Raw genomic sequence first — 23,103 nt, 5'->3', positions numbered from 1 at the left:
GGTCTAGGCTTTCAGCACTGAAGAAAGAATACAAAATGCTTGCCTTTAGCTCTTAGCTTTGGGGATGAGGACCAGACAATAAGTACAAATGCAAGGCGGGGAGGGATATCAGACAGTGATGAGTAGGAAAAGGGCCGTGCCTTTCAGAGTCCTCCGCTGAAACCGAGGATGAAGGTGTTGGGGAGACGTTGGGCTGTCATTTAGGAAAGAGTGTTTTATAGAGGGTGAGCAGGAGAGGGCCCTAGGTGTGGACCTGGCTTGTTAGGGCTGAAGAGAGAGGCTAGTGAGAAAGCTGGGAGACCAAGTCTGAGGCAGACTTCTCCAGGACACTTCTAGCTGCCGGGCTGAGACTTGGAGGGGAAGCTGAGGCTAGTGAGGCTGCCACAGCTGTGGTGGTTACCATGGAGTGGGCATTGGTGGAAGTCAGGCCTGACAAAGCATCTGGGGAACGTGATTGGGAATGCACTAAGGTGCATTCAGTGGGAATGATTCCCCTGCTATCAAAGAGAGGTGTGTGTGTGTGTGTGTGTGTGTGTGTGTGTAGTTCTATCAGAGAGAGGTGTTAAGTGTCTACACGGTGGTGTCCTGGAGACAGTTGAATGCCATAGTTGGAGTTGTGGGAACGTTGAAGGGTTGCCACTGCGGAGCCATTCGCTTGAACGCAATTACCAGGGGAAGAAAATTTTTCCAGAAGCGAGAAAAGCACCTCACAGCCCCGAAACAGTATCTTGGAGGCACATCAAGTGAGCCAGAGGCACAACCGGTGTCATGAACCTCCTGGCCGGAGGCGGCAGCAGCGGGCGGCGGAGCCAGTACAGTGCAGCAGCCGCAACGGAGTACAGTGTAGCCAGTCGGTCCGGTACAATGTAGCGGCAGCCAGGTAAGCGGTGGAGTGGGCTCTGCAGGCGACTGGTGGGTTTTGTGGGGAAGCAGGCGAGGGTACAGATCTCGGCACGCGGTCACCACTTGCCGGAACCCAGGATCCGGTTTCTTTCGCGCGCACCCAGGGCGCAGAACTGGCTGAGGCCTCAAGCTAGACGTCCAGCTCCAGGCTGCCGCCTGCTGGCTCTCCGCTGTGAGCAAGGCCTTGGTGACCTCATTGGTCCCCGCATTACGTGGGGCAGAGCTTAGCATCCATTGATGGGGACCCCCGCCCCTTCAACCCCCGGGAGGCCGTCAGAGGCTGTGTGTGGGACTCCGGAGCCAAGCACCACAGGACTGTTTGCCCTCTTACGATATTGGCTTTTCTGAGCTTTCTGTTTCACAGCTATGAAATAGGTGAGGAATGTCATACAGAGCTGCCCCAGTGAGGACAGGAGCATCCTCAGAATGAATTCATTTTGTAATGGGTAGAAGTGTGAGGTGCGCTCCTGGGGTGGCTTCGCAGCACTTTCTTGGATAATTGAGAATGGTTAACCCTGGCTCCGATTGGCCCGTATTTCTCGTCCATCCTTGATACAGATATGATCAGATAGGATCTACCTTGTCCCTTCCCAGGGCCTTCTGTGGTCCTTGTACTCGCACTTTTTTTGTGGCTGAACGCACGGTAACACTTGGGACGCCAGCTCTTGATATCAGAAACACGCCCTGAATTTCCGCCTAGTACTTCTGATGCGTCCGTAGACCCTCGATCTTTACTCCAAGGGTTTCAACTGTTATCATCAGCTTTAGGAGAGGGCTCTGCAGGGACTTGATGGAATAGGGTTTTGTTTTGTGTTTTCTTGAATTCTGGGTGCAGAACTCTGTGAGATGGGTGGGGAAATAGGAGATGGTGTCATACTCAAAGCCAGCTGTTGCTTCCAGCAGCCAACGCTGGGATGTTGTCTCTTTGTTCTCAGTTGTCCGGGCAATATGATTCTCCAGACTGGTTCCAGACAAACTAGGCAGACAGGTCAAATGACTCCGTTGCTTAATTCATCCCCTGCTTTTGTTCCAGATCAGGTGATGGCGGTGCCAATCAGAATTGGGTAAGGGAACCTTTTTCTTGGGGAGAGTCGCCCAGAGGAGAGTTGCTGACAAGTATTCTTGCCAAGGTCTTTTTGCCTCTCTGACTGTATTCTAAAATGTCAGGAGGTTTCCAGGGAAGGCTTCTGGGCGTGGCTCCTGCATCCTCCACCCAACTCCTTTTTAGATTGGGCTGACCTCAGAATGTCAGAACTGCTCAGCTGCAATTCCGGTTTCTGGTGTTACCAAACTACACCCTCATCCTTCCTCTCTACCTTGGATCCAGCCAAGAGATTAGGGCCATATATTGATTAATTTTATTATTATTATCATCATTATTATTATTTTGGTATTTCAAAACAGTGTTTCTCTGTGTAACAGCTCTAGCTGCCCTGGGGCTCACTTTGTAGACCACACTGGCCTCGAACTCACAGAGATCTGCCTGCCTCTGCCTCCAGAGTGCTAGGATTAAAGGTATGTGACACCGCTATCCGGCTTGGGACTTTTTATTAATGAATTTAATTGTTATAACAATCTTCATACTAGACCCTATGGAGGTTGTCTTAGTGGTTACAGAAATGAACCAGCCTATATGTGAACTGTTAGGCAGATGTTTTAATTCCAAGGGGAGAGTTTGAGAGAAAGCTTATGCTGCCAGCAGAGAAAAATGAAGGCATTTTATTATTTTTGTTTGTTTGTTGGGGGCAGGATATAGGATTTGTTAGTCACGAGACTTTCTTCTTCTTCTTCTTTTTTTTTTGAGACTTCATTTTAAAACAGGGCCGCACCGTGTTTCTTTGACTCACCTGCAACTTGTTATATAATACAGGCTGGCCTTGAACTCATAGAGATCCATCTGCCTCCACTTCCTAAGAATATAATTTATTTTATTTTATTGTGAGGCAGAGTCTCACTTGTGTAGCCTTGGTTAGCCTGGAACTGGAAGTGAAGCTCAGGCTGGCCTTGAACTCACAGATATCTGCCTGCCTCTGCCTGGAATTGAAGGCACAGGTCACTGTGCCCTGCCCAATATGTCTACGTAGATAGATTTGTTTTAGTGTTTTGTTTTTTTGAGACAGGGTTTCTCATTTTTAAAAGAAATGTCTTTCTCGTTGTTGAAGGGGATTTTCCCGTGTAGGATGGAGATAGAAGGCCAGTTTGTCCTTGCAGGGCTCCTGTCCTATCCCATGCCCGGTGGAGTTTTCTCTTGCAGTAAGAGGATGGGCAGTGGATACATCTGCAGAGTGCTAACAGGAGGGGAGGAACTGGGTGAATAACAGGCTTTACAGATTAAGGGCAGAGAGTCTGTCTCTTTCTCCTGTGATTGTCCCTATTTACTGCCTAACCCTGCGTGGTACTATTATAATTCCTCTTTTGAGACATGAACATTGGGAGCAGAGAAAGGCTGTGGGGCTGGCAGAGCCAGCATTCTCCTCGAGGCTGTTCATCTTATCATTATGACGGGACTGGGGCCATCTATTAGACTCTCTTTTGGCTACAAGAACTCTCCCTTCCGGTAGCAGTGATCTAAACAGATTTGTTTCTGCCGTACTTGGCTGAAAGCTGGTGGTGAGCAATTCTAAGCTAGATGGAATTGCTTTAGGTCGTGTTACTTGGCAGTCCTCATTTGCGGCTTCTGTCATAGCTCAAGGTGCTTGTGCCAGCTTCACCCATTACATCTGCATTCCAGACGGAGGACGAAGGGCGGAAGAACAGTTCTGAGAAGTCCTGAGTGGTCGGTCTGCTCACGTCCTATTGATCAGAGCATAGTCGTATTACCATGCCCAGGTGCAGGGAAGACTGGGAAATCATGTCACAATGACGACTCCTCACTCAGGATGAAAGGGTGAGTGAACGCAGCGGTAGCTGAATCTCTCCTACACTCTGGCTATTCCTTAGGACTCTTGGGAGGTGCTAGGCATTAGTTGGGGACCCCTGACTGTAGCACACTGTGTGACTTACCCAAAGTCATCAGCCCAGGGCACCTGCGTCCCCTTAGGCCAGTGGTTCTCAACCTTCCTAATATTTTGGCCCTTGAATACAGTTCCTCATGTTGTGGTTGTTGGACTCTAGCGTCCAAACACCGAGAAGGAGTCGCCCCCAGAGACCACCTCATACATCACAGCCGATGCAAAAGCATGAGGATTTTATTAATTCTGTCAAGACAGGGTCCCTCAGCATTCGGGAAGCCGAGAGACCTCGAATAGCTGGTACAGTCTACTTTTAAAGGGGCCACAGAAGCAAGGGGGGTTGTTCTTTGACTATTCTGATTGGCTTATTCGAAAGGGCTATTACAAATAATTGACTGGAGAGCTGTTGCCAGATCAGATGAGGTAAGAGGTCATTTTGACCCCATTTCCCAGGGGACTGAATCAAAACATATGTATATGGGTAATTGTCAGGAACTGAGTACGTGCGAGTGTAGCTGTTCTTGGTTCCCAGGGGAGGAGGGGAAGCACTATGGCACAGAGGCTGAGAGGATTCAGAATTGTCAAAAATGGCTTCAGGATTGTCTTAAAGTCTTACATGGTGACCCCCAAAACCATAAAATTATTTTTGTCTCTACTTCATAGCTATAATTTTGTCACTGTTATGAACAATAATGTAAATATTTGATATGCGGGATATCTGATATGTGACCCCACCACTCCCAAGGGGCCAAGACCCATAGATTGAGAACCACACTGCCTTCAGCCTTCTGTTGGCAGCTGGTAGTTCTTATCACGCTGACCTCCTTCCTGGACAGAGGCAAAGCCAGCAGGACTCGGCCTATGAGGCACCTGGCTCTGGAGAGGGCCCCTGCAGGTGCTGAGAGGCCATCAGTACTGGTTCCCCCTCCACACAGTGAGGACCGAGCAGGGCCAGCTTCTCTCGGACTTTCACCTCCAAGTGGAAGAGCAGGGAAAGAGTCACAAATTGGTTTTTTGTTTTGTTTGTTTTTTGGTTTTCTGAGGCAGGGTTTCTCTGTAGCTTTGGATCCTGTCCTGGAACTAGCTCTAGTAGACCAGGCTGACCTTGAACTCACAGAGATCCACCTGCCTCTGCCTCCCAAGTGTTGGGATTAAAGGTGAGTGACACTCGTGCCTGTGAACTAATTTCATCCACCGTGACCCACCTCTGGGCGAGGAAACAGGCCGAGAGAGGCTAGGGAATGAGGCCTACCTAGATAAATGGAGAACTGCATTCAGGCTGCTTCTGTTTTATTCAGATACAGCCCCTCCCTTTTTGCCAGGAGCCACCAGTGAATTCTCTGAAGCCAAATCCAAGGCCCATCCTTGTCCTGCTACTGGCGGAGTGACCTAGGCACTCTTCCCTGGTCCCAGCAATACATCTAGGTTCCAGTATAGGCTTGTACCTCTTGGGCCTGTGTTCCAGTCCTGTCTTAGAACCACATGGTCTGAGTTATTCCTATAGCTCCCCCCCCCCCCGGGATCCTACATAAAAGTGTTTAGCTTCCCACTTGTCCGGAGTCAAGATCACTAGGCTCTTCCCCCTCCTTAGAGCTCAGCCTACACTGGGAACACTCTAGCAGGGCTGATATTCTTGGGTCTCTGCTTTATATGGGACACCTCAAGTAAGGGGACAGGAAGGAAGATCCAGTCCCAAGAGGTGACTCTCCTAGGAACAGGCTAGTAGCAAGGGTCTGGCTGGATTGGGGTCATGTGAGAAATTTGCCATTTGAGGCCTAGCAAAGAGCCTACTCAGTAGCTCCGGGGCTGGAGCCCTCTAGTATCTGGGGCCGAAGGAGCCCCTGCATAGGAGCAGGGCCTCGGATTCTAGACTTTGCATCTGGCACGCTGGAATACCCTGGGTCAGCCCTCATCACTGGGGGTTCTTCTGAGAGAACACTATCTGTAGGGCCTGGTTAGAGGAGCTGAGGCGGCCTGTGGGGAGGATAAGGATTGAGGCTGCTTGTGGAGTTGCCCTGCACTATCCCCCAGCCTCTGGGAAGGGAGAGAGGGCCCTGGAGAAGAGGGATGAGTCATGGCATGCCTGGACACTCATCTCAGCCCTGCTGGGCCCCGCAGGTGGGATGCTATGGAATATGATGAGAAGTTGGCTCGGTTCCGGCAGGCCCACCTCAACCCTTTCAACAAGCCACTTGGACCAAGGCAACATGAACAGGAACCCAGTGGGAAGGCCCAAGAAGTCACTTCTGAAGGTGAGGCCTGACACTTTAGACCAGCCCTACCACTCTTTCGGCACGTGGCCCTTCCCACAGGGTGGGCATAGTCCCTTCCCACCTGCTCTGAGGTTCTCCTTTGTTTTCCTTACCAGAATAAACAATCTCTAGACGGCAGGGATCTGAGTCTGGAGAATCACCGTTGAGTCCCTGGTCCTCACACTGTATGTTCTTAGTGAACCCTTGTGCAAACTCAGAGCTAAGGTCTCGGGAGAAGAGTCCAGTGGGCGGAATGTCTGTGGATAGACCCGCACCTCCTTGGGGTCAGAAAGGGGCGAGGACAGTCATTTTGGATAAAGTAGTTATGAGTGTTGGGACCAGAGCAGTTGTCAGGGTGGCCTGAAGTTCACACAGGACTTCATGAATTTTGTGATGTAGGCACTTGGTGGTGTCTTGTCAGTCACAAGGAAGCGTCTGCCTTAGCAATTGGGATTATTCATTTGTTTGTTTATTGAGAGACCAGGTCTCTCTCTATAGCCAAGCCTGGCCTGAAACTGGTGACTCTGTTCCAGCTTCTCAGCTGCTGGGATTGCAGGCATTGTATGGCCACACTCAGTTTGGGATGGCTCCATAATGCTATCTTGTGGATCTCTCTGAGATACCCAGTATTGGTTCACAAGGTCAGACTTCCTACTAGGGGATCAGAAACTTCACTTGTAATTCTGATTAGTGCTTTCTAGTCTCCACATTGAGACAGAGTCCTTTACAAATGCCAACCAGACAGAAACAGACAGCTAAGTGGTCCCCACTCCCCCCTTTCTGTGGGCACCCCAACACCTCTGTGTTATGGCTTAAGTAAAATGCTGCAGACCCCCAAAGTGGCTGCAGTGGGCAGCGGGTCCTGAGACCACGCAGCAGGTCCTGAGAGCTGCCAGTCCCAGGCAGGAACGGCACAGTTCCCCAAGTGGCTGCAATGGGCCACGAGGGGCAGGGAGTCCCAAGTAGGGAGCTGCATGGTGGGTGAGAGACCTCCATGGGGCAGCCAGTCCCATGAGGAGAGACGGATGGGCACGCCACGAGACCATGCTGCAGGTCTCCGAAGGTGACTGGTCCCTGGCAGGGAGCCACGGAGCTTGCTAGAGATTGACAGATAGGCACACCATGACGGCAGAATGAGGTTGGATATATATTTAGGGGGTTATGGAGGGGAAAGGGGAGAAGAGGAGAGAGAAAGAGAAAAAAATCAGGGGGTGGGAAAGGGGAGAAGTGGGGGAAAAGGGAGAGACAGATGCTGCCTCTGGCGGGAGGGGGGAGAGAGAAAGAGGAGAGGGAAAGAGGGAAAGGGAGGGAGGGAAGGAGGGAGAGAGAGGAGAGGGAGAGAGGGAAAGAGGGGAGGGAGGGAGAGAAGGAGAGAGGGAGAGAGGGAGAGAGAGAGAGAGAGAGAGAGAGAGAGAGAGAGAGAGATATGAAAAACAGGAGGGAAAGACTCAGGCAGGAAGCTGAAGATCAGCTTGCCTCAGTGGACAGGGAGGGAGTGGGCGTGGCTTGTCTCTTAAAGGGACAGAGCAGGCCAATAAACTCTCAATTCTATCCAGCCCAGCCACATCCGTGGGTAATGAGGAGAAAGAGGCAGCAGGCGGACCTTTTGCCACCTTTCATTCATGTCCTCTCACTCCAGAGACTCTGCCTGAGCTGCCCGCTGGGGAGCCTGAGTTCCACTACTCTGAGCGCGTGATGGATCTTGGCCTGTCTGAAGACCACTTTTCCCGCCCTGTGGTAAGGTTTGGAGTCTAGACCCTTACTTAGGTCCATCACTGCAATTCTAAGTGCTCATGGTCCAGACACTCTCTTGAGCTTCGGAGCAGCTTCCTTCCTAGCTAGCTACTACTGTTGGGCTCAATGGCTCCCAGGTCAGCCAAGGCTCCTGGGTTTCGAATATGAAACATACATGGCACCTGGCCCTCATCTTCAGAATCTGAGGGTCTAGAGTCAGCTTGGGGAAGGGCAGTGGGGCTCCTCTTTTATATTTATTTATTTGTTTGTTTATATTTATTTAGAGACAGGGTCTCACCATATTACTTTGGCTAGCCTGGAACTCACAATGTAAACCAGACTGGCCCTGAACTCACAGAGATCCACCTGCCTCTGACTCCTGAGTGCTAGGAATAGGGTTATGTGCCACCATGCCTGGGAGTTTTCATTTATTTATGTGACCTTTAAGCTTTATTCATGCAGATGTACACATATACTATATATGTGAATATATATATACATATATATATATTTTTTTTTTCTGAGACAGGGTCTTACTATGTAGCTCTGGCTGTCCTAGAACTCACTATGTAGACCACGCTGGCCATGAACTCACAGAGATCTACCTGCCTCTGACTCCTGAGTGCTGGGATCAAAGTGTGTACCACCACGCGTGCCTTGTGTGTATGTAATTTTTATGTATGTGTCTGTACACACTAGTGGTTAGAGTCAGCCTCATGCATGCTAGGCAAGAGCTCTCCAACTGAGCTGTATCCCCCCCCAGCCTCAAACCTCTCTTTTAAAAAAGATTTATTTAGCCGGGCAGTGGTGGCACTCGCCTTTAATCCCAGCCCTTGGGAGGCAGAGGCAGGTGGATCTCTGTGAGTTCAAGGCCGATCTGGTCTACAAGAGCTAGTTCCAGGACAGGCTCCCAAGCTACAGAGAAACCTTGTCTCAAAATTTATTTATTTTTGTTTTGTGTGTATATGTGAATGGCTGCATATATGTATGTACACCTCTTTGTGTGCCTGTGGAGCCAGAGAGGGAATTGGATCCCTTGGAGCTGGAATTATAGACAGCTGTGAACCCCTCTGTGGGTACTGGGAACTGAATTCAGGATCTCTGCAGGAGGAACTAGTGCTTTTTTTTTCCCCTCTAGGTTTTTCAAGGCAGCATTTCTCTGTGTATCCCTGGCTGTTCTGGCGCTTACTCTAGACCAGGCTGGCCTTGAACTCAGAGATCCGCCTGCCTTTGCCTCCCAAGTGTTTGGGTTAAAAGCGTGCGCCACCACTGCCTCCACCACCACCACACCCGCTAAGAGCAAGTGTTCTTACTGGCTGAGCCGTCGCTCCAGCACTCAGTCTCCCATTTTTAACTTTTCATTTTGAAATTAATTCTATCTAAGCTTCTAAGGCTAGCCTAAAACTTGCTTGTAGTCCAGGCAGGTCTTGAGTTTTTTTATCCTCCTGCCTCAGCCTCTCACATGGTTAGTCAAGCCCAGAGTGGTTTTGAAAGCACGCCTCACGGTTCCTCTCGGCCACAAAGTGAGCTCCGGTGCGGAAGGAAGGGGAGCGCTGTCTTTCCGCCGGGTCTTTCAAAAGCCCACTGTGTGGAAGGAGGACAGAGGCAGCTGACACCCCCATCCTCACACCCACCCTTACACCCACCAGCTCCGAGATCTGAACCCGGAAACAGTATTCTAAGTCTGGGCCTTTGCGAGGCTCTGAGCTTCTGGGTCAGTGTGAGAGAGCACTCAGGAGTGCCCAGTCTGGGGTGAGCTGCTTTAGGCTGCTTCTTTCGCTCGCTTCTAAGCCTGTAAGTCAGAGGCCTCTTCCTCATTTTCTCAGCTTTCTTTTTAGAAGTGAAACAGCCCCGGAGGTGGTGGAGCACTCCTTAAATCTCAGCATTCGGGAAGCAGAGGCAGGTGGATCTCTGCGAGTTTGAGGCCAGCCTGATCTACAGAGAGTTCCAGCACAGGCTCCAAAGCTACAGAGAGAAACCCTGTCTTGAAAAACAAAAACAAACAAACAAAAAGGAAAAAAAGAAAGAAATGAAACAGCATGACTAAAAAGAGCTATTGGATTTAGATTTCTCAAGAGGAAGTGTGTACGTAAGCGCGGAACCTTGGGAGCCTCTGGCTTGTTAGATAAGCACTGGCTACCGAGCAACACTCCCAGCTCTTAGCAATCATTCCCGTCCCCACCCTGTGAGACAGGCTTTCTCTGTACTTTGGCTGTCCTGGAACTGGCTCTGTAGACCAGGCTGGCTTGGAATTCAGAGATCCACCCGAGTGCTGGATTAAAGGCCTGCGCCCCCAGGTCTGGCATTTTTTTTAAAAAAATATTTTCTTCTCCAAAAAGCTACAATGAAACTCAAAACAAAAAAAAATATTTTCTTAATTGTGTGTTTGGTGTATGTGTCGGCACTTGAGCACACGACACACGTGTGTGGAGGCAGCTGTCAGTAGGTGTCCTTTGTCGTTCTTCACCTTATTCATTGAGATAGGGTCTCACTATGCAGTCCTGACTGGGCTGGAACTCACTATGAGATCAGACTGGCCCTGCCTCACCTACTCCCCCTATTTATTTATTTATTTATCAGAGTCTGTCCCTGAGCCTGAAGCTCACTTACTCAGCAAGACCAGCTGGCCACTGGGATCATCTTGCTTCCATTTCCCCAGCACTAGGCTTACAGACGTGTTCTGCCGTACTCAGCGTTTTATCTGTGTGCTGGGGAATCCCAGCTCAGATCCTCATACAAGCACTTAACTGAGGGTCATCTCCCCAGCCCCTTGTTCTGTCTTTACGACAGGTTCTCAAGCAGCCCAGGTTGGCCTCAAACTTCTTATATAATTGCCATGTAACTAAAGATGACTTTTAATTCCTTTTTTCCCTTCTTTTTCCTATTTTTGAGACAAGTCTCTAGCCCTGTCTGACCTCCAATTTGTTATATTTCACCCTTGCCTCCACACCCCCTGAGGGTTTGGATTACACAGACCATCAAGTAAGGTTTATTTGGTGGAGACTGAACCCAGGACTTAAGTGTGCTAGACATAGCATTTTATCAACTGAGCCCCAGACCCAGCTGCAGGTAGGTTGGTCCAGCTAGGAGCAGGGAGCATGAGTAGATTCTTTTTTGTTTTTTCCTTGGTTTTTCAAGACAGGGTTTCTCTGTAGTTTTGGAGCCTGTCCTGGAACTAGCTCTTGTAGACCAGGGTGTCCTTGAACTCACAGAGATCTGCCTATCTCTGCTTCCCGAGTGCTGGAATTAAAGGTGTGATCCACCACCGTCCAACTATGAGTGGATTCTTAACTCTCCTGGGCCTTGAGCGAGCTGAGGTCTGCTCTATGCCTGACTACTCCTGAGGACAGCTTACCTTCCGTGGGGAGGAACTTCTAGGTGGTCATCTGACTATGGTCATCTGACTGTAGCCTTCCAATCTGGGCAGGGTCTTTTCCTGGCCTCTGATGTCCAGCAGCTGCGGCAGGCCATTGAGGAGTGCAAGCAGGTGATTCTCGAGCTGCCGGAGCAGTCAGAGAAGCAAAAAGATGCCGTGGTGAGGCTGATCCACCTCCGGCTGAAGCTGCAGGAGCTGAAGGTGGGTGCGGACCTGCTCTACTGCATACGAGCCTGCAGCGGGGCTGGAACTGCAGAAGGCAAGAGGACGGGGTGCCCATGGCTCCTTACAGGGGTTGAGTCTTCTGTGTTCTCTGAAAGGCTAAAGTAGGAAGAAAAAATCAGAATGAAAATGGAGGTTGGTTACTTCCCTGATAGACACACAACAGTCCCTCTAATTGCGAGGGACAGAAACCCAATCCTAAGGTGCTTAGAGCAAAAGGAAGAAAGATTGTTTTGTTAACCATTTTGGGCTGGGGAGGCTTCTAATAATGTCAGGAACCCTATACTCTTTTGACTCTTTTGATCTGGTTTTGTTTGTTTGTTTGTTTGTTTGTTTTTTTCGAGACAGGGTTTCTCTGTGGTTTTGGAGCCTGTCCTAGAACTAGCTCTTATAGACCAGGCTGGTCTCGAACTCACAGAGATCCTCCTGCCTCTGCCTCCCGAGTGCTGGGATTAAAGGCGTGCGCTACCACCGCCCGGCGATCTGCTTTGCTTCTAATCCACCTTCAGGGAGGCTCTCAGAGGTGGCAGAGATGACCTCAGCAACCGATAACCTTTCTCGGTGTGGGCAGGAGGTCAGTCATGACTGATTGGCCAGGCCTGTGTCACAAGTTTAGGGAACATTCACAGTAATTGACTATGAAACCATCACAGCCGCTGGTTAGTGTTGTGACACTGAAGCAAGTGTGTTGACAACTGCTGGGGAATGATAACCTGAAGGTGTGGACAGGAGGCAACAGTGTATCATAGAGTCCAGCCCACAGAAGTCCAGGTTGTAGTCCCAAGTGTGGGATTTTTGACTTGGCTGTCATCGTGTCCCCTGTACTGACTATGAAACTCTGGGAGTTTAAGGTAGAATATCCATTGGGAACTAGGTAAGAATATACGGTAGTAAGCCTATCCCAAGATACAGAAGTTTAATGAGATATACATGTAGTTTTCCTCATGTAAGAAGACCACTCAGTTGGTCCAGGCAACAGACATATAACAGAAATATTAGGTCTGTACAGCACCTGGATGCAAAGAGGCAAAAAAAAAAGGAATTTATTATGCATATAGTGTTCTGCCTGCATGTATGCCCGTACACCAGATCTCATTACAGATGGTTGTGAGCTACCATGTGGGTGCTGGGAATTGAACTTGGGTCCTCTGGAATAGTAGTCAGTGTTCTTAACCGCTGAGCCATCCCTCCAGGCCTAGGCCCATAATGTGTGTCCTTGAAGGTTGGTACCTAGCTACCTGTTCTGTTGCTAAAGAGAGAAGGGGAATATGAGTTTGGGCTGAAACTCAAACTGTGCTACAAGCAGTTCCTGGAAGGCGTTTGCTGAGGTCCTGAGCGAAGGGAAGGAGCTGCAGCTTAGCTGACCTGTGACCTTTCCATGGCTTTTCCCCTACAGGATCCCAATGAGGAAGAACCCAATATCCGGGTTCTCCTAGAGCACCGCTTCTACAAGGAGAAGAGCAAGAGCGTCAAGCAAACCTGTGATAAGTGCAATACCATCATCTGGGGCCTCATTCAGACCTGGTACACCTGTACAGGTGGGCCAAGACCAAGACCCACTACTATCCAAGCTCTGCTCCCAGAAGTGACTTATGTCCAATTGTCAGGAATGTCCAGAGGGCCAAGCATTGCTATGCCCTGGAGATAAGAGAAGCAGAGGAGACCAGCAGCAAGCACGCCTGCCTTCGCTGGCCTTGATTCTGGATCTGAGCCCCCAGTGGCTGGAATCAGAGACAGTTTTTGAAATTTAAATTCACCTGAGTTGAATATGTAGCTTAGTTTTGTTATCTACTTTAGGAATGCTCAGTAGCCAGGCAAGGCTGGTGGTTACCCTGTTGGATAGTACAAAGGGAATATTGCAGAATGATGGGACTGGTGGTTACCATGTTGAAGAGTACAAAGGGAATATTGTAAAATGATGGGACTGCTCTGTATGAGAAACCAGATTAGGAAGTGGCCTGGCATGTCAGACAGTGCTGTAAAGGACAATGGAATAATACTTAGGGGGGTACAGGGGGTACTATTTTTGGTAGAATGAAAAGACTCATATGACAATTTAAGCAAGCATTTGGAGGTCAGAGCACAAGTCAGGAGTATTATCTAAGGAGGAAGGATGTGTTATGGGGAATTGTATGTGCAAAGGTCCTGTGGTTGATGTGTGTTACTTACCTGTGAGGATAAGTACCATGTCTAAGGGGAGGTGTATTAGAAGTACAATCAGAGGGGACCAAGGGCATTGCTGCGTGTGCCGTGAGAACTGTATGTGGGTGCCAAATACTTAGATTCTGGTTGATGAGCTGAGCTGGAAGGAAGAGAGGATTGTCTCTGGCGAAGGTTGGGTACTGTGTGAGTGAGGTCAGCGTGCTTCCAGAACTAAGCTGGAGTCAGGATGACTCATGTGGTAGTCTCAACCCCAGAAGGATAGAGCCACTGAAGCCTGAGATGAGAGATGGGAGAAGACAGTTGAGATGGAAGAGGGGAAACTTCATTGGATAGCTGGGGTCTGCCGGATGTTAATGGTGGGTTGACTCTAGATGCATGAGTCATGAATACGAGACAAAGCTTAGGGTCCAGAGACGTGAGGATCTTTGAAAGGTTGAGCCACCCAGTAGTGCAAGGAGAAAGTCTTGGGTTGATGAGGACGGTGGAGGGATCTGGGTGTGTGTGCAGAGCAGTCCAGCTGAAGGCCATCCACGACTTTTGAGAGATGTGGGTGTTTTCCTGCTGCAGGGTGTTATTACCGCTGTCACAGCAAGTGCCTGAACCTCATCTCCAAACCCTGTGTCAGCTCCAAGGTTAGTCACCAGGCTGAGTATGAGCTGAACATCTGCCCCGAGATGGGGCTGGACAGCCAGGACTACCGCTGCGCTGAGTGCCGTGCTCCCATCTCTCTGCGTGAGTGAAAGATGGGGTCCGCGTCCAAGCTGGGGAAGAACAGTGGTAGAGACGATCCAGGAGGGGCACCCAGTTGGTGTGTGAGATGCTGTACCACAACTACAGCAGCTGAGTGAGGGCCAGGGGCCGGCACCGTCCAGGTGCCTTGTTTTGGGGATGTCACACAGGGAAGAAGTTACCCATCCCTTCAGGTCCATAGGAACAGATGGTTTCTAGCTGTTTCATGACTTGTCCAGGTCTCTCCAGGGCTGATGTCTGGTCTCTGACTACAGTGCCTTTGTGTTCCCACTGTCACAGAGAGCCCACAAAGGCAAGGACTAGGGGAAAACAAATGACACAGCACTGGGGATATGGTTCACTGTAAGATTGCTTGCTTATGGGCTCAGTGGTTAAGAGCACTGGCTGCTCTTCAAGAGGTCCTGAGTTCAATTCCCAGCAAACACATGGTGGCTCACAACCATCTATAATATGAGATCTGGTGCCCTCTTCTGACCTGCAGGTATACACTCAGACAGAATAACTGTATACATAATAAATAAAAAAGAATGCTTGCTTAGCATATATAAAGCTCTTGGTTTCATCCCAACTGTGCAGAAGAAAAGAAAATGAAAAATATACAATAATCACTTTCTAGAGATGGAAATACTAACTACTATGAATTTGTGGGGTCCCTGCAGGGCTTCTTTCTCTCTTACTACTCTGTTGTCTCATTTTGCTGATGAGTAGACAGGGTGCTGGGACACTGGGGTGGCTGAGGGCCTCCTGGGTGGGAATGGGTAAGCCGAGTCTGTGGGGCAGGGAACCCCTAACTCAGCTTACTCTTCATTGCAGCCTTGATGAGGGAGCATGGACTGAATCCTTGGGCAGGGAAGGCGGACCTTAACCCCTAATAGCTATCCTGACCTTGTAACCGCCTGGCCCCCACAGGAGGTGTGCCTAGTGAGGCCCGGCAGTGTGACTACACGGGCCAGTACTACTGCAGCCACTGCCACTGGAACGACCTGGCCGTCATCCCCGCGCGAGTGGTGCACAACTGGGACTTCGAGCCGCGCAAGGTTGGGCTCTGGAGATGCGGTGGCTCTGAGAGTGGGGAGGGAGAGTCCCGCGCAAGGTTGGGCTCTGGAGATGCGGTGGCTCTGAGGGTGGGGAGGGAGAGTCCCGCGCAAGGTTGGGCTCTGGAGATGCTGGAGATGCGGTGGCTCTGAGAGTTGGACGGGAGAGTCCCGTGCAAGGTTGGGCTCTGGAGATGTGGTGGCTTTGAGGGTGGGGAGGGAAAGTCCCGCGCTAGGTTGGGCGGTGGCTTCGACGGTGGGGAAGGAGAGTAGGGAGAGGGCGGGGCATGTTTTTGGCCCCACCAGCCCTAGCTCTGCGAGCTAGCTGCTCACTCAGCTCCCCCTGCAGGTGTCCCGCTGCAGCATGCGCTACCTGGCACTGATGGTGTCTCGGCCAGTGCTCCGGCTCCGGGAGATTAACCCTCTGCTGTTTAACTACGTGGAAGAGCTGGTGGAGATCCGGGTGAGGCTGGGCCTCGGTTAGGGTCCGGATGAGCTTGTCGGGATGGGAAGTTCTGAGCAGAGAAGGAGTCCTGCTTTTGCAGGCTCCTTGTCTATCTGCTGAATCAAAAGTATTACAACCATAGAGACAATGTTAGATTCGCTGATAATCTCTTAGGAAAAGCAAAACCTAGGATGGGGGCTCATCCCTGTGATGTTAGCATTGGGGACGTGGGTAGAAGGATCATTAGTGTGAGATCGGCCTGCACTTGGTAGTCAGAGAGCCTATCAGAAAGTGTGTGGAGGAGGGAGAGAGAGAAAGAGATTTTAATTCTATCCATTTATCAATCAACCATCTATCACCTGTCTGCCTATTTACGTACCAATCGACCATCTTTCATCTGTATCATCTGTCTACCTATTTGCCTACCAGTCAATCATCTATCATCTGTCTACCTATTTATCTACTAATCAATCATCTATCATCTATCTACCTATTTACCTACCTGGCTGGGAATGTGGTTTCTTTGTTAGAATTGCTAGCTTAGATGCAGGAAGCACTGGGTTCAGTTCCCAGCATTGTATACATCTGGCATGGCAGAACATGTAGCTCAGGCTGACCCTGAATTTGACATATAGCTAAGGCTGCTCTTGAACCCTGACCCTTCTGTTTCTACCTTCCAAGTGTGGGTATACAGCAGGTTGGTGCTGCTACGCCTGTCTAAAAATCTATTCTGCCAAATAGAACCAAAATATTATAATATGCAGTCAACATACACACTTGTCAAGATATTTTATTCTCTTTTTGTGTGTACTGTAACATTGAATTCTAGTGTGTGCCCTATACTTACAGCAGTCAAAGTGAAAACTAGACATTTTCAGCAGCTCTGTATGGCTTTAGCCACTGGTCGCCAGAAGAGTCGGGGCAGAGGTTAGGAGGTGCTGTAGGGCAGACAGGAGCTGATGACCTAGGCAAGGTAGTGGAAAGGACTTCGATTCCATGTTTTAGGGGAGGGGGTCTGAGGCAGAGCAAGGAGAATGGTCAAGGTCCAGGCATTGGCCTAGGATTTTGGCCCACTCTGTTGGATATGACTTCATGCTGTCTTGAGAGAGCCGGGTGGACTCAGTGCTTGTCTGTGGGACTGGGCAAAGTGACGTGAAAGGGAGATCTCAAGAGGCATCTTTGACAGACAGACCTCAAGATCTGTGATTTGCCCTTGAGGTTGGATACCCACTCAAATGTAGGACCATCTTGTGGAATTTGAGGGCACCTTCCCCAGTCGCGACTGCCCTTGCCCACAGTATAAGGAGAAACAGACTTGTGAGCATGGCCCCTATGAAGCCAGTACAAAATCAGCTCTTAGCCTTACAGAAACAGCCACGGTGCCACCTGTGTGCCATGGCTGAGCTGTCCACTGTTGTCTGCCTGCAGAAGCTGCGCCAGGACATCCTTCTCATGAAGCCATACTTCATCACCTGCAAGGAGGCCATGGAGGCGCGGCTGCTGCTGCAGGTCAGGTTGCTAAGGGGCAGGTCTCGGAGAGTCAGGGTGACAGGAGTCTTCCTGCTCCGGTTCTTCAGAGAGCAGAGAGATGTGTTAGGCTTCTAGAAGTCTCCCGAACTTTTTATTCTGGGAAGGTCATCTATAATAAACTGTCAAATATCCTGCACACAACAGCGTTCTCTGATGATCTCAGTTTGAGAAACTAAGATAAGCAATCATTGTGCTTAGCCTTCATGGAATAGCTTTCCCCTTAGCAGGCAGATTGAACAAAATAAAAGTTTTAAGCCTCACGTACTGGGGCTGGAGAGATGGCTTGGTGGTTAAGAGCACTGGCTGTTCTCTCAGAGGACCTGGGTTCGCTTCCCAGAACCCACATGGCAGCTCACAACTGTCTGTAACTTCATGCACCTAAAATAAAGTTAAATAAATAAAAAAAAAGACTCACTGCTTTGCTCAATAAGTAATCTCAGACACTGTTTTAAATTATGGGAACAGTCAGCAAGTTCCAAGACAGCTAGGGCTGTTACACAGAGCAACCCTGTCTCGAACCACCACCACCACCCCCCCGCAAAAAAAATTATGAGAGCAGTCAGCAAACAGGCCCTTGGGGAATGGCCAGTGGGTCAGGAAGGCAAGGGAATAGGCAGTATGTCAGGGTGTGAGCTCTGTACATAGAAGCAAGCAGAGCAAGGGGTGGGGTGAGCTGGAAGGTGTTAAACAGAGACCAGAACTGGGAAGAGGCACGGATAGCAGGGGAAGCTATGGTCAAAGGCGAGGCGCACCGAGCAGCCCTTGTGGAATGGGAGCAGAGATCAAGAAATGCTGCCGTAGCTACCATTTGGCTTCTCCAGGCTCTTGAGGTCCCTGTACAGATGCCCTATGAAACTTGTGGGTTTCCACAAGAACCCTGGGCCGTGAATGGGGAATGGGGAACCCTTTCTCTGCATTTGGGGTCACACCTACTGGGTCTTGACAGCTCCAGGACCGGCAGCATTTTGTGGAGAACGATGAGATGTATTCTATCCAGGACCTCTTGGAGGTGCACATGGGCCGCCTCAGCTGCTCCCTCACGGAGATCCACACGCTCTTTGCCAAGCACATCAAGCTGGACTGTGAGGTGGGTCTCCCCGTGCCCTCTGTGATGGTGGCCCTGCCTAGAGGAGACTCTTCTCCCCGTGCCCTCTGTGATGGTGGCTCTGCCTAGAGGAGACTCTTCTCCCCGTGCCCTCTGTGATGGTGGCCCTGCCTAGAGGAGACTCTTCTCCCCGTGCCCTCTGTGATGGTGGCCCTATCTAGAGGAGACTCTCTGCTGTTCCGTCCACCAGTCCTCAGGGTCTGGATTGGCCAGTGCGTTCCTGGCCTGAGTTGGCATTTACTTGCCAGACATTAATCCTGATTCCTTTTCCAACAGCGGTGCCAAGCCAAGGGGTTTGTGTGCGAACTCTGCAAAGAAGGCGACGTGCTGTTTCCCTTTGACAGCCATACCTCTGTGTGCACCGACTGTTCAGCTGTCTTCCACAGGTGGGTGTGGCCCGTGACTCACTCTGCTAGGTACTCAGGCTCCTCCCTGCCTTCTAAGCAGAACGCCTTCCCTTGCCCTGGCTGCAGCTGGTCTTGTGGAACCTCACGTTGCTGCCCAGGAGAGAGGAGGCAGACATCTGGGCTTTGCTGTCTGGTTTTCAGAGCCCTGTGCTGCAGTTAGGCCCTGATGTCTACGTCCACATTAAAAGTTCCATTAAGGGCCTAGGAATGTAGCCAGGCATGCATGAAACTTAGGTTTGATTTCTAATGCAGAGCAGAGCGAGGCATGCTAGTACATGCCTGTAATCTTAGCACTTGGGAAGCAATAGCAGGAGGATCCAAGTTCAGTCATCCTAAGCTATATAGCATGTTTGAGATCAATTTGGGCTACATGAGACCCTGTCACAAGGGGAAAAAAAGTTCCATTGGGAATGAACACCTACACTGGGCTCCTTAAAATATCCCGCAGTAGCCTCTAGAGCCTTCCTGGCCCGGCTCGCTCACAGGGTCCACTACCGCTTTGTTCTGCGCCTACAGTAGAGTTACTGTTTCTGGATCAGTACAGGCCAGAGGGGCCCAAACCTGTGCCACCCTTCATGCCTGAAGAGAAAAGTTTAAAAACCAAACCAACAGAGGAGTCTGCGAAGCCCTATTGTACTCTGACACACAGTTTGGGAATCGCAAGTAGACGCTGCATTAGTGTTGATAAACAATGGCGTTGGCCGAATAAGAAAGAGCTCAGAGACTGAGAAGATGGCTCAGTAGGTAAAGGAGCTGTCTGCCAAGCCTGCTTACTGATCCCTAAAGCCTGCACGGTGGAAGAAAAACCACGTCCCGCAAGTTGTTCCTATCTTCCACTGGCGTATCGTGGGTGTCCCGTGGTGTATGTGTGCCCACCTTCACGTGTTCAGGCACAAACACACAAATAAAAAAAAGCTTAGAGCTGGGTACAATTGCTAGAAGCCTGACTCTTTCATAGAGGCCAGCACCTATGTACCAGGCTTTGTGGTAAATCATACTTGGATGTAGATTCTGCTTCTGCTCTATGGTTGTGAGCATCTCTGAGCTTGATTGCCGATTTGCAGGAAGATACTGAGAGCTAGCCCAGGACGTAACATTTTCCGTGCAGAATCCAGCCTATCTTTCTAACCTCAGGGACTGCTATTACGACAACTCAACCACCTGCCCCAAGTGTGCCCGGCTCAACTTGAGGAAGCAGTCACTTTTCCAGGAACCTGGTCTGGATGTGGATGCCTAGAACGTTGGAGGAGACACCAGGCACCATATCTTCCCTTCTGGCTGTCACCCTGCTGGCATTGCCATCCAGGTGTTCATTCTGCTGTGGAGACCCCCCGAGAACGTTCTCTGGGCCAGAAGGAAGTGACTGGTAGCCACCAGGACTGCCATTCCCCAGGTGCTTGCTGAGATTTGGAGTTCTATACCTGGCTGTTTATTGGGTGTGCTGCTACAAGGGGTCAGAATGCTGCTTCTGCCCCACTGTAGGCTCCCTAGTTAGGAGAGCCTGGGTGTGACTCCCCAGAAAAGGTGGATCACTCTCCTATGACACAGAGCCTTCTAGTCCTTTACAACCAGTCTTTCTGGCCCTTAGAGAGAGCCCTGCTCCTGTCTACCGCCCTGACAACTGGTCAGACACTCTAGAGGCCTGACCAGTGAGACCAGAGGGGACCTCCTGATGGAATTTTATCTCTGCTGTAGATAATTTAGGTTCTACTTAGAGGCTCCTATCCCTCTTAGCACCTTGTTTCCTTAGGGCTTCAGGTTTTCTCTGGCTGGAGCTGTTCATAGTGGTGTCCCATGGACTGTCTCAGCATCCTGAGAGTCATCCTCCTCCTCCTTAGTCGGTCGGTCCTGTGTGTTTCCCTACCCTTTTGTACAATAGGGAGGGAAGGGATCTGTGGAGTTTTTCTTGGCAGATACACCTGCTCCTGCCATTGCCTAGTCCACGTTATCCTGGTGCTCTGAGCTGGGCAGTTAGGGACTCATTTAAGGAAGCTATCTCAGCCTCAAGTTACATAGGTGGGGCTATGTCCCTGAAACAGGTTCAAGGTCAGGTTAGCTGGTCAGTCACTGTTGGCCTGTGTGGCATTTGGGGGACCAAATTTTCCCACAGAAGTCTGTTCTCTGGTTAAAGATGACCAGTCACTGAGTGATGATTCAGGAGTCTGAGGCCAAGAGCTACGAATCTTTGCTTAAGAAAGACACAAGCAGGAAGTGGATGGCCGCAGGAAAGTCTAGGCTTTGAGGGTGGGCATGACCGATAACTTTGCGGTGAGGCATCTCCAGGCACACCCCCCCCCCTGTAAATCCTATGGCTGAGGCTGTGTGGAGTCAGGGGTCTCAGAATGTGGCTTCTGTCCTTCCTTGGGAAGCAGGAACTGCTTACATCTGCCCCCTTTCTCCTTGCCTGTGAATTGCTGTTGGCAGACAGAGGCCAAGGAGTGTCACAACTGGGATTTCCCTCACTTCTAATGAGGCACAAGAAGGGATGCCTCAACTCACAAGATGAAACTTAGTTTGCTGGCTTGTTTGGGGGGTGGACGGACATACCGCCACCTCCTCCTTGCTCCTCTGTACCATCAGGTAGCTTTACTCTTGCTATCTTTTCTGTTTCAATTTTCCCATCTGGAAAGTGAGGAAAGTGGAGTTGACCTACCTCAGGGTGGAAGAGGAAGGAGGCCTTTGGGTGTGATGTGGGTCAGCAGCAGGTCCCTGCCCTGCTTCCTCTTTGGAGTCAAAGAGGGTCTTAAAACCAAATGCCATTTTCCTATACCCCGAATCTTGTGTTTCTTATCAATGTATCACATTTCTATCCTGTGGCTATGGCCCTTCCCGAGCCTCCTGTGTAATCAGCATCACATGTTCCCAGCTATAAATCATAGTGTCCAAAGAAAATGTTACTAGTCTGGTGTTTGTTGAGCAAAGCGGTGGACCCCCTCTTAAAATACACCCCAATGTAGATTTTCATAGAATCATTTGAGGATCCTTCTATGAGCCCACAGCTTGATAAGAAGAGTCTGCGTATGCAGGTGGTGGTAGTGGTGAACACCTATAATTTGAGCACTCAGGAGGCAGAGGCAGACAGATCTTTGACTTCAAGGCCAGCCTGGTCTACAAAGTGAGTTCCAAGACAGCGAGAGCTACACAGAGAAAAAAAAAAAAATATATATATATATATATATATATATATGTAGACAAATTAAAAATATTTCTTTTTTTTTTCATGTCCTTAATTCAACTATCAAGGAAACTAACATTAAGATCTTATTCACAGAGCTGGGTATGGTAGTGCATGCCTTTAATTCCAGTACATAGGAAGTAGAGGCAGGCAGATCTCTGAATTTGAGATCAGCTTGGTCTACATAGTGAGTTCCAGGTCAGTCAGGGCTATGTAGAGAGACCCTGCATCAAAAAAGTAAAACAAAGCAGGAAGATCTATTCACACTGGGTGTGCAGCTCAACTGGAAGACAGCATGTCTGGCATGCGTGAAGCCTTGGGGTCGATCTCCAGCATAAACTGGGCACGGTGGCACATGACTAATCCAACACTCCTTGGAGGCAGAGGCAGGAATATCAGGAGGTCAGAGTCGCCTTTGGCTGTATAAATATGTCTGAGGGCATCTTAAACTATATGAGAGTCTGTCAAAACAGAAATCAACTCGGGAGACAGAGGCAGGCAGATCTCTGAGTTCAAGATCAGCTTGGTCCACAAAGCAAGTGCCAGGATAGCCAGAGCTACACAGAGAAACCCTGTCTCAAAAAACAAACAAAAAGGGGGCTGGAAAGATGGCTCAGTGGTTAAGAGCATTGCCTGCTCTTCCAAAGGTCCTGAGTTCAATTCCCAGCAACCACATGATGGCTCACAACCATCTGTAATGAGATCTGGTGCCCTATTCTAGCCTGCAGGCATATACACAGACAGAATATTGTATACATAATAAATAAATAAAATACTTTAAAAAACAAACAAACAAACGAAAATACAAGCAAAACAAAATACAACCCAGGACACCTTTGTTCCTCAGAGAGAGAGAGAGAGATGTGTCTGTGTGTGTATGGAACCAGGGGTTTTGTGCATGCTAGGCAAGTGTTTTACGACTGAGCTATAACCCCACCCCTGACTATTTTGATGAATAGTCTCCAGTTTGTGTTTGTTTCATGTTAGATTCCAACTTTGGTTGTCTAGCAGAAATTCCACAGTAGTGATATGTGTTCTCAGTGTGACCTGACGGTA

At 49.7% G+C, this 23,103-nt stretch overlaps 1 protein-coding gene across 2 annotated transcripts; it reads left to right on the top strand.

Moving 5' to 3' along the window:
- Positions 1-807: 807 nt before the first annotated feature.
- Positions 808-22,010, top strand: Def8 (differentially expressed in FDCP 8 homolog). 2 transcript variants are annotated; one of them, XM_041650483.1, is made up of 13 exons: positions 808-880; positions 3,635-3,790; positions 5,973-6,106; positions 7,746-7,843; positions 11,268-11,417; positions 12,835-12,976; positions 14,169-14,333; positions 15,261-15,388; positions 15,735-15,848; positions 17,259-17,339; positions 18,307-18,447; positions 18,742-18,851; positions 20,007-22,010. In XM_041650483.1, the coding sequence occupies exons 2-13, from the start codon at positions 3,783-3,785 to the stop codon at positions 20,107-20,109; spliced, it is 1,374 nt and encodes a 457-aa protein (XP_041506417.1). In that variant the 5' UTR covers positions 808-880; positions 3,635-3,782; the 3' UTR covers positions 20,110-22,010. The 2 variants fall into 2 exon arrangements, with proteins under 2 accessions (XP_041506417.1, XP_041506418.1); XM_041650484.1 differs by lacking the exons at positions 808-880; positions 3,635-3,790 and having other exon boundaries at positions 6,012-6,106; positions 7,748-7,843.
- Positions 22,011-23,103: the final 1,093 nt, after the last annotated feature.

The sequence above is a fragment of the Microtus oregoni genome, unplaced genomic scaffold, assembly GCF_018167655.1.
Source record: "Microtus oregoni isolate MIOR12 unplaced genomic scaffold, Mior012 000004F_ref0000308, whole genome shotgun sequence".
Classification (NCBI taxonomy): Eukaryota; Metazoa; Chordata; class Mammalia; order Rodentia; family Cricetidae; genus Microtus; species Microtus oregoni.
This window is presented reverse-complemented; position numbering and strand designations above follow the sequence as displayed.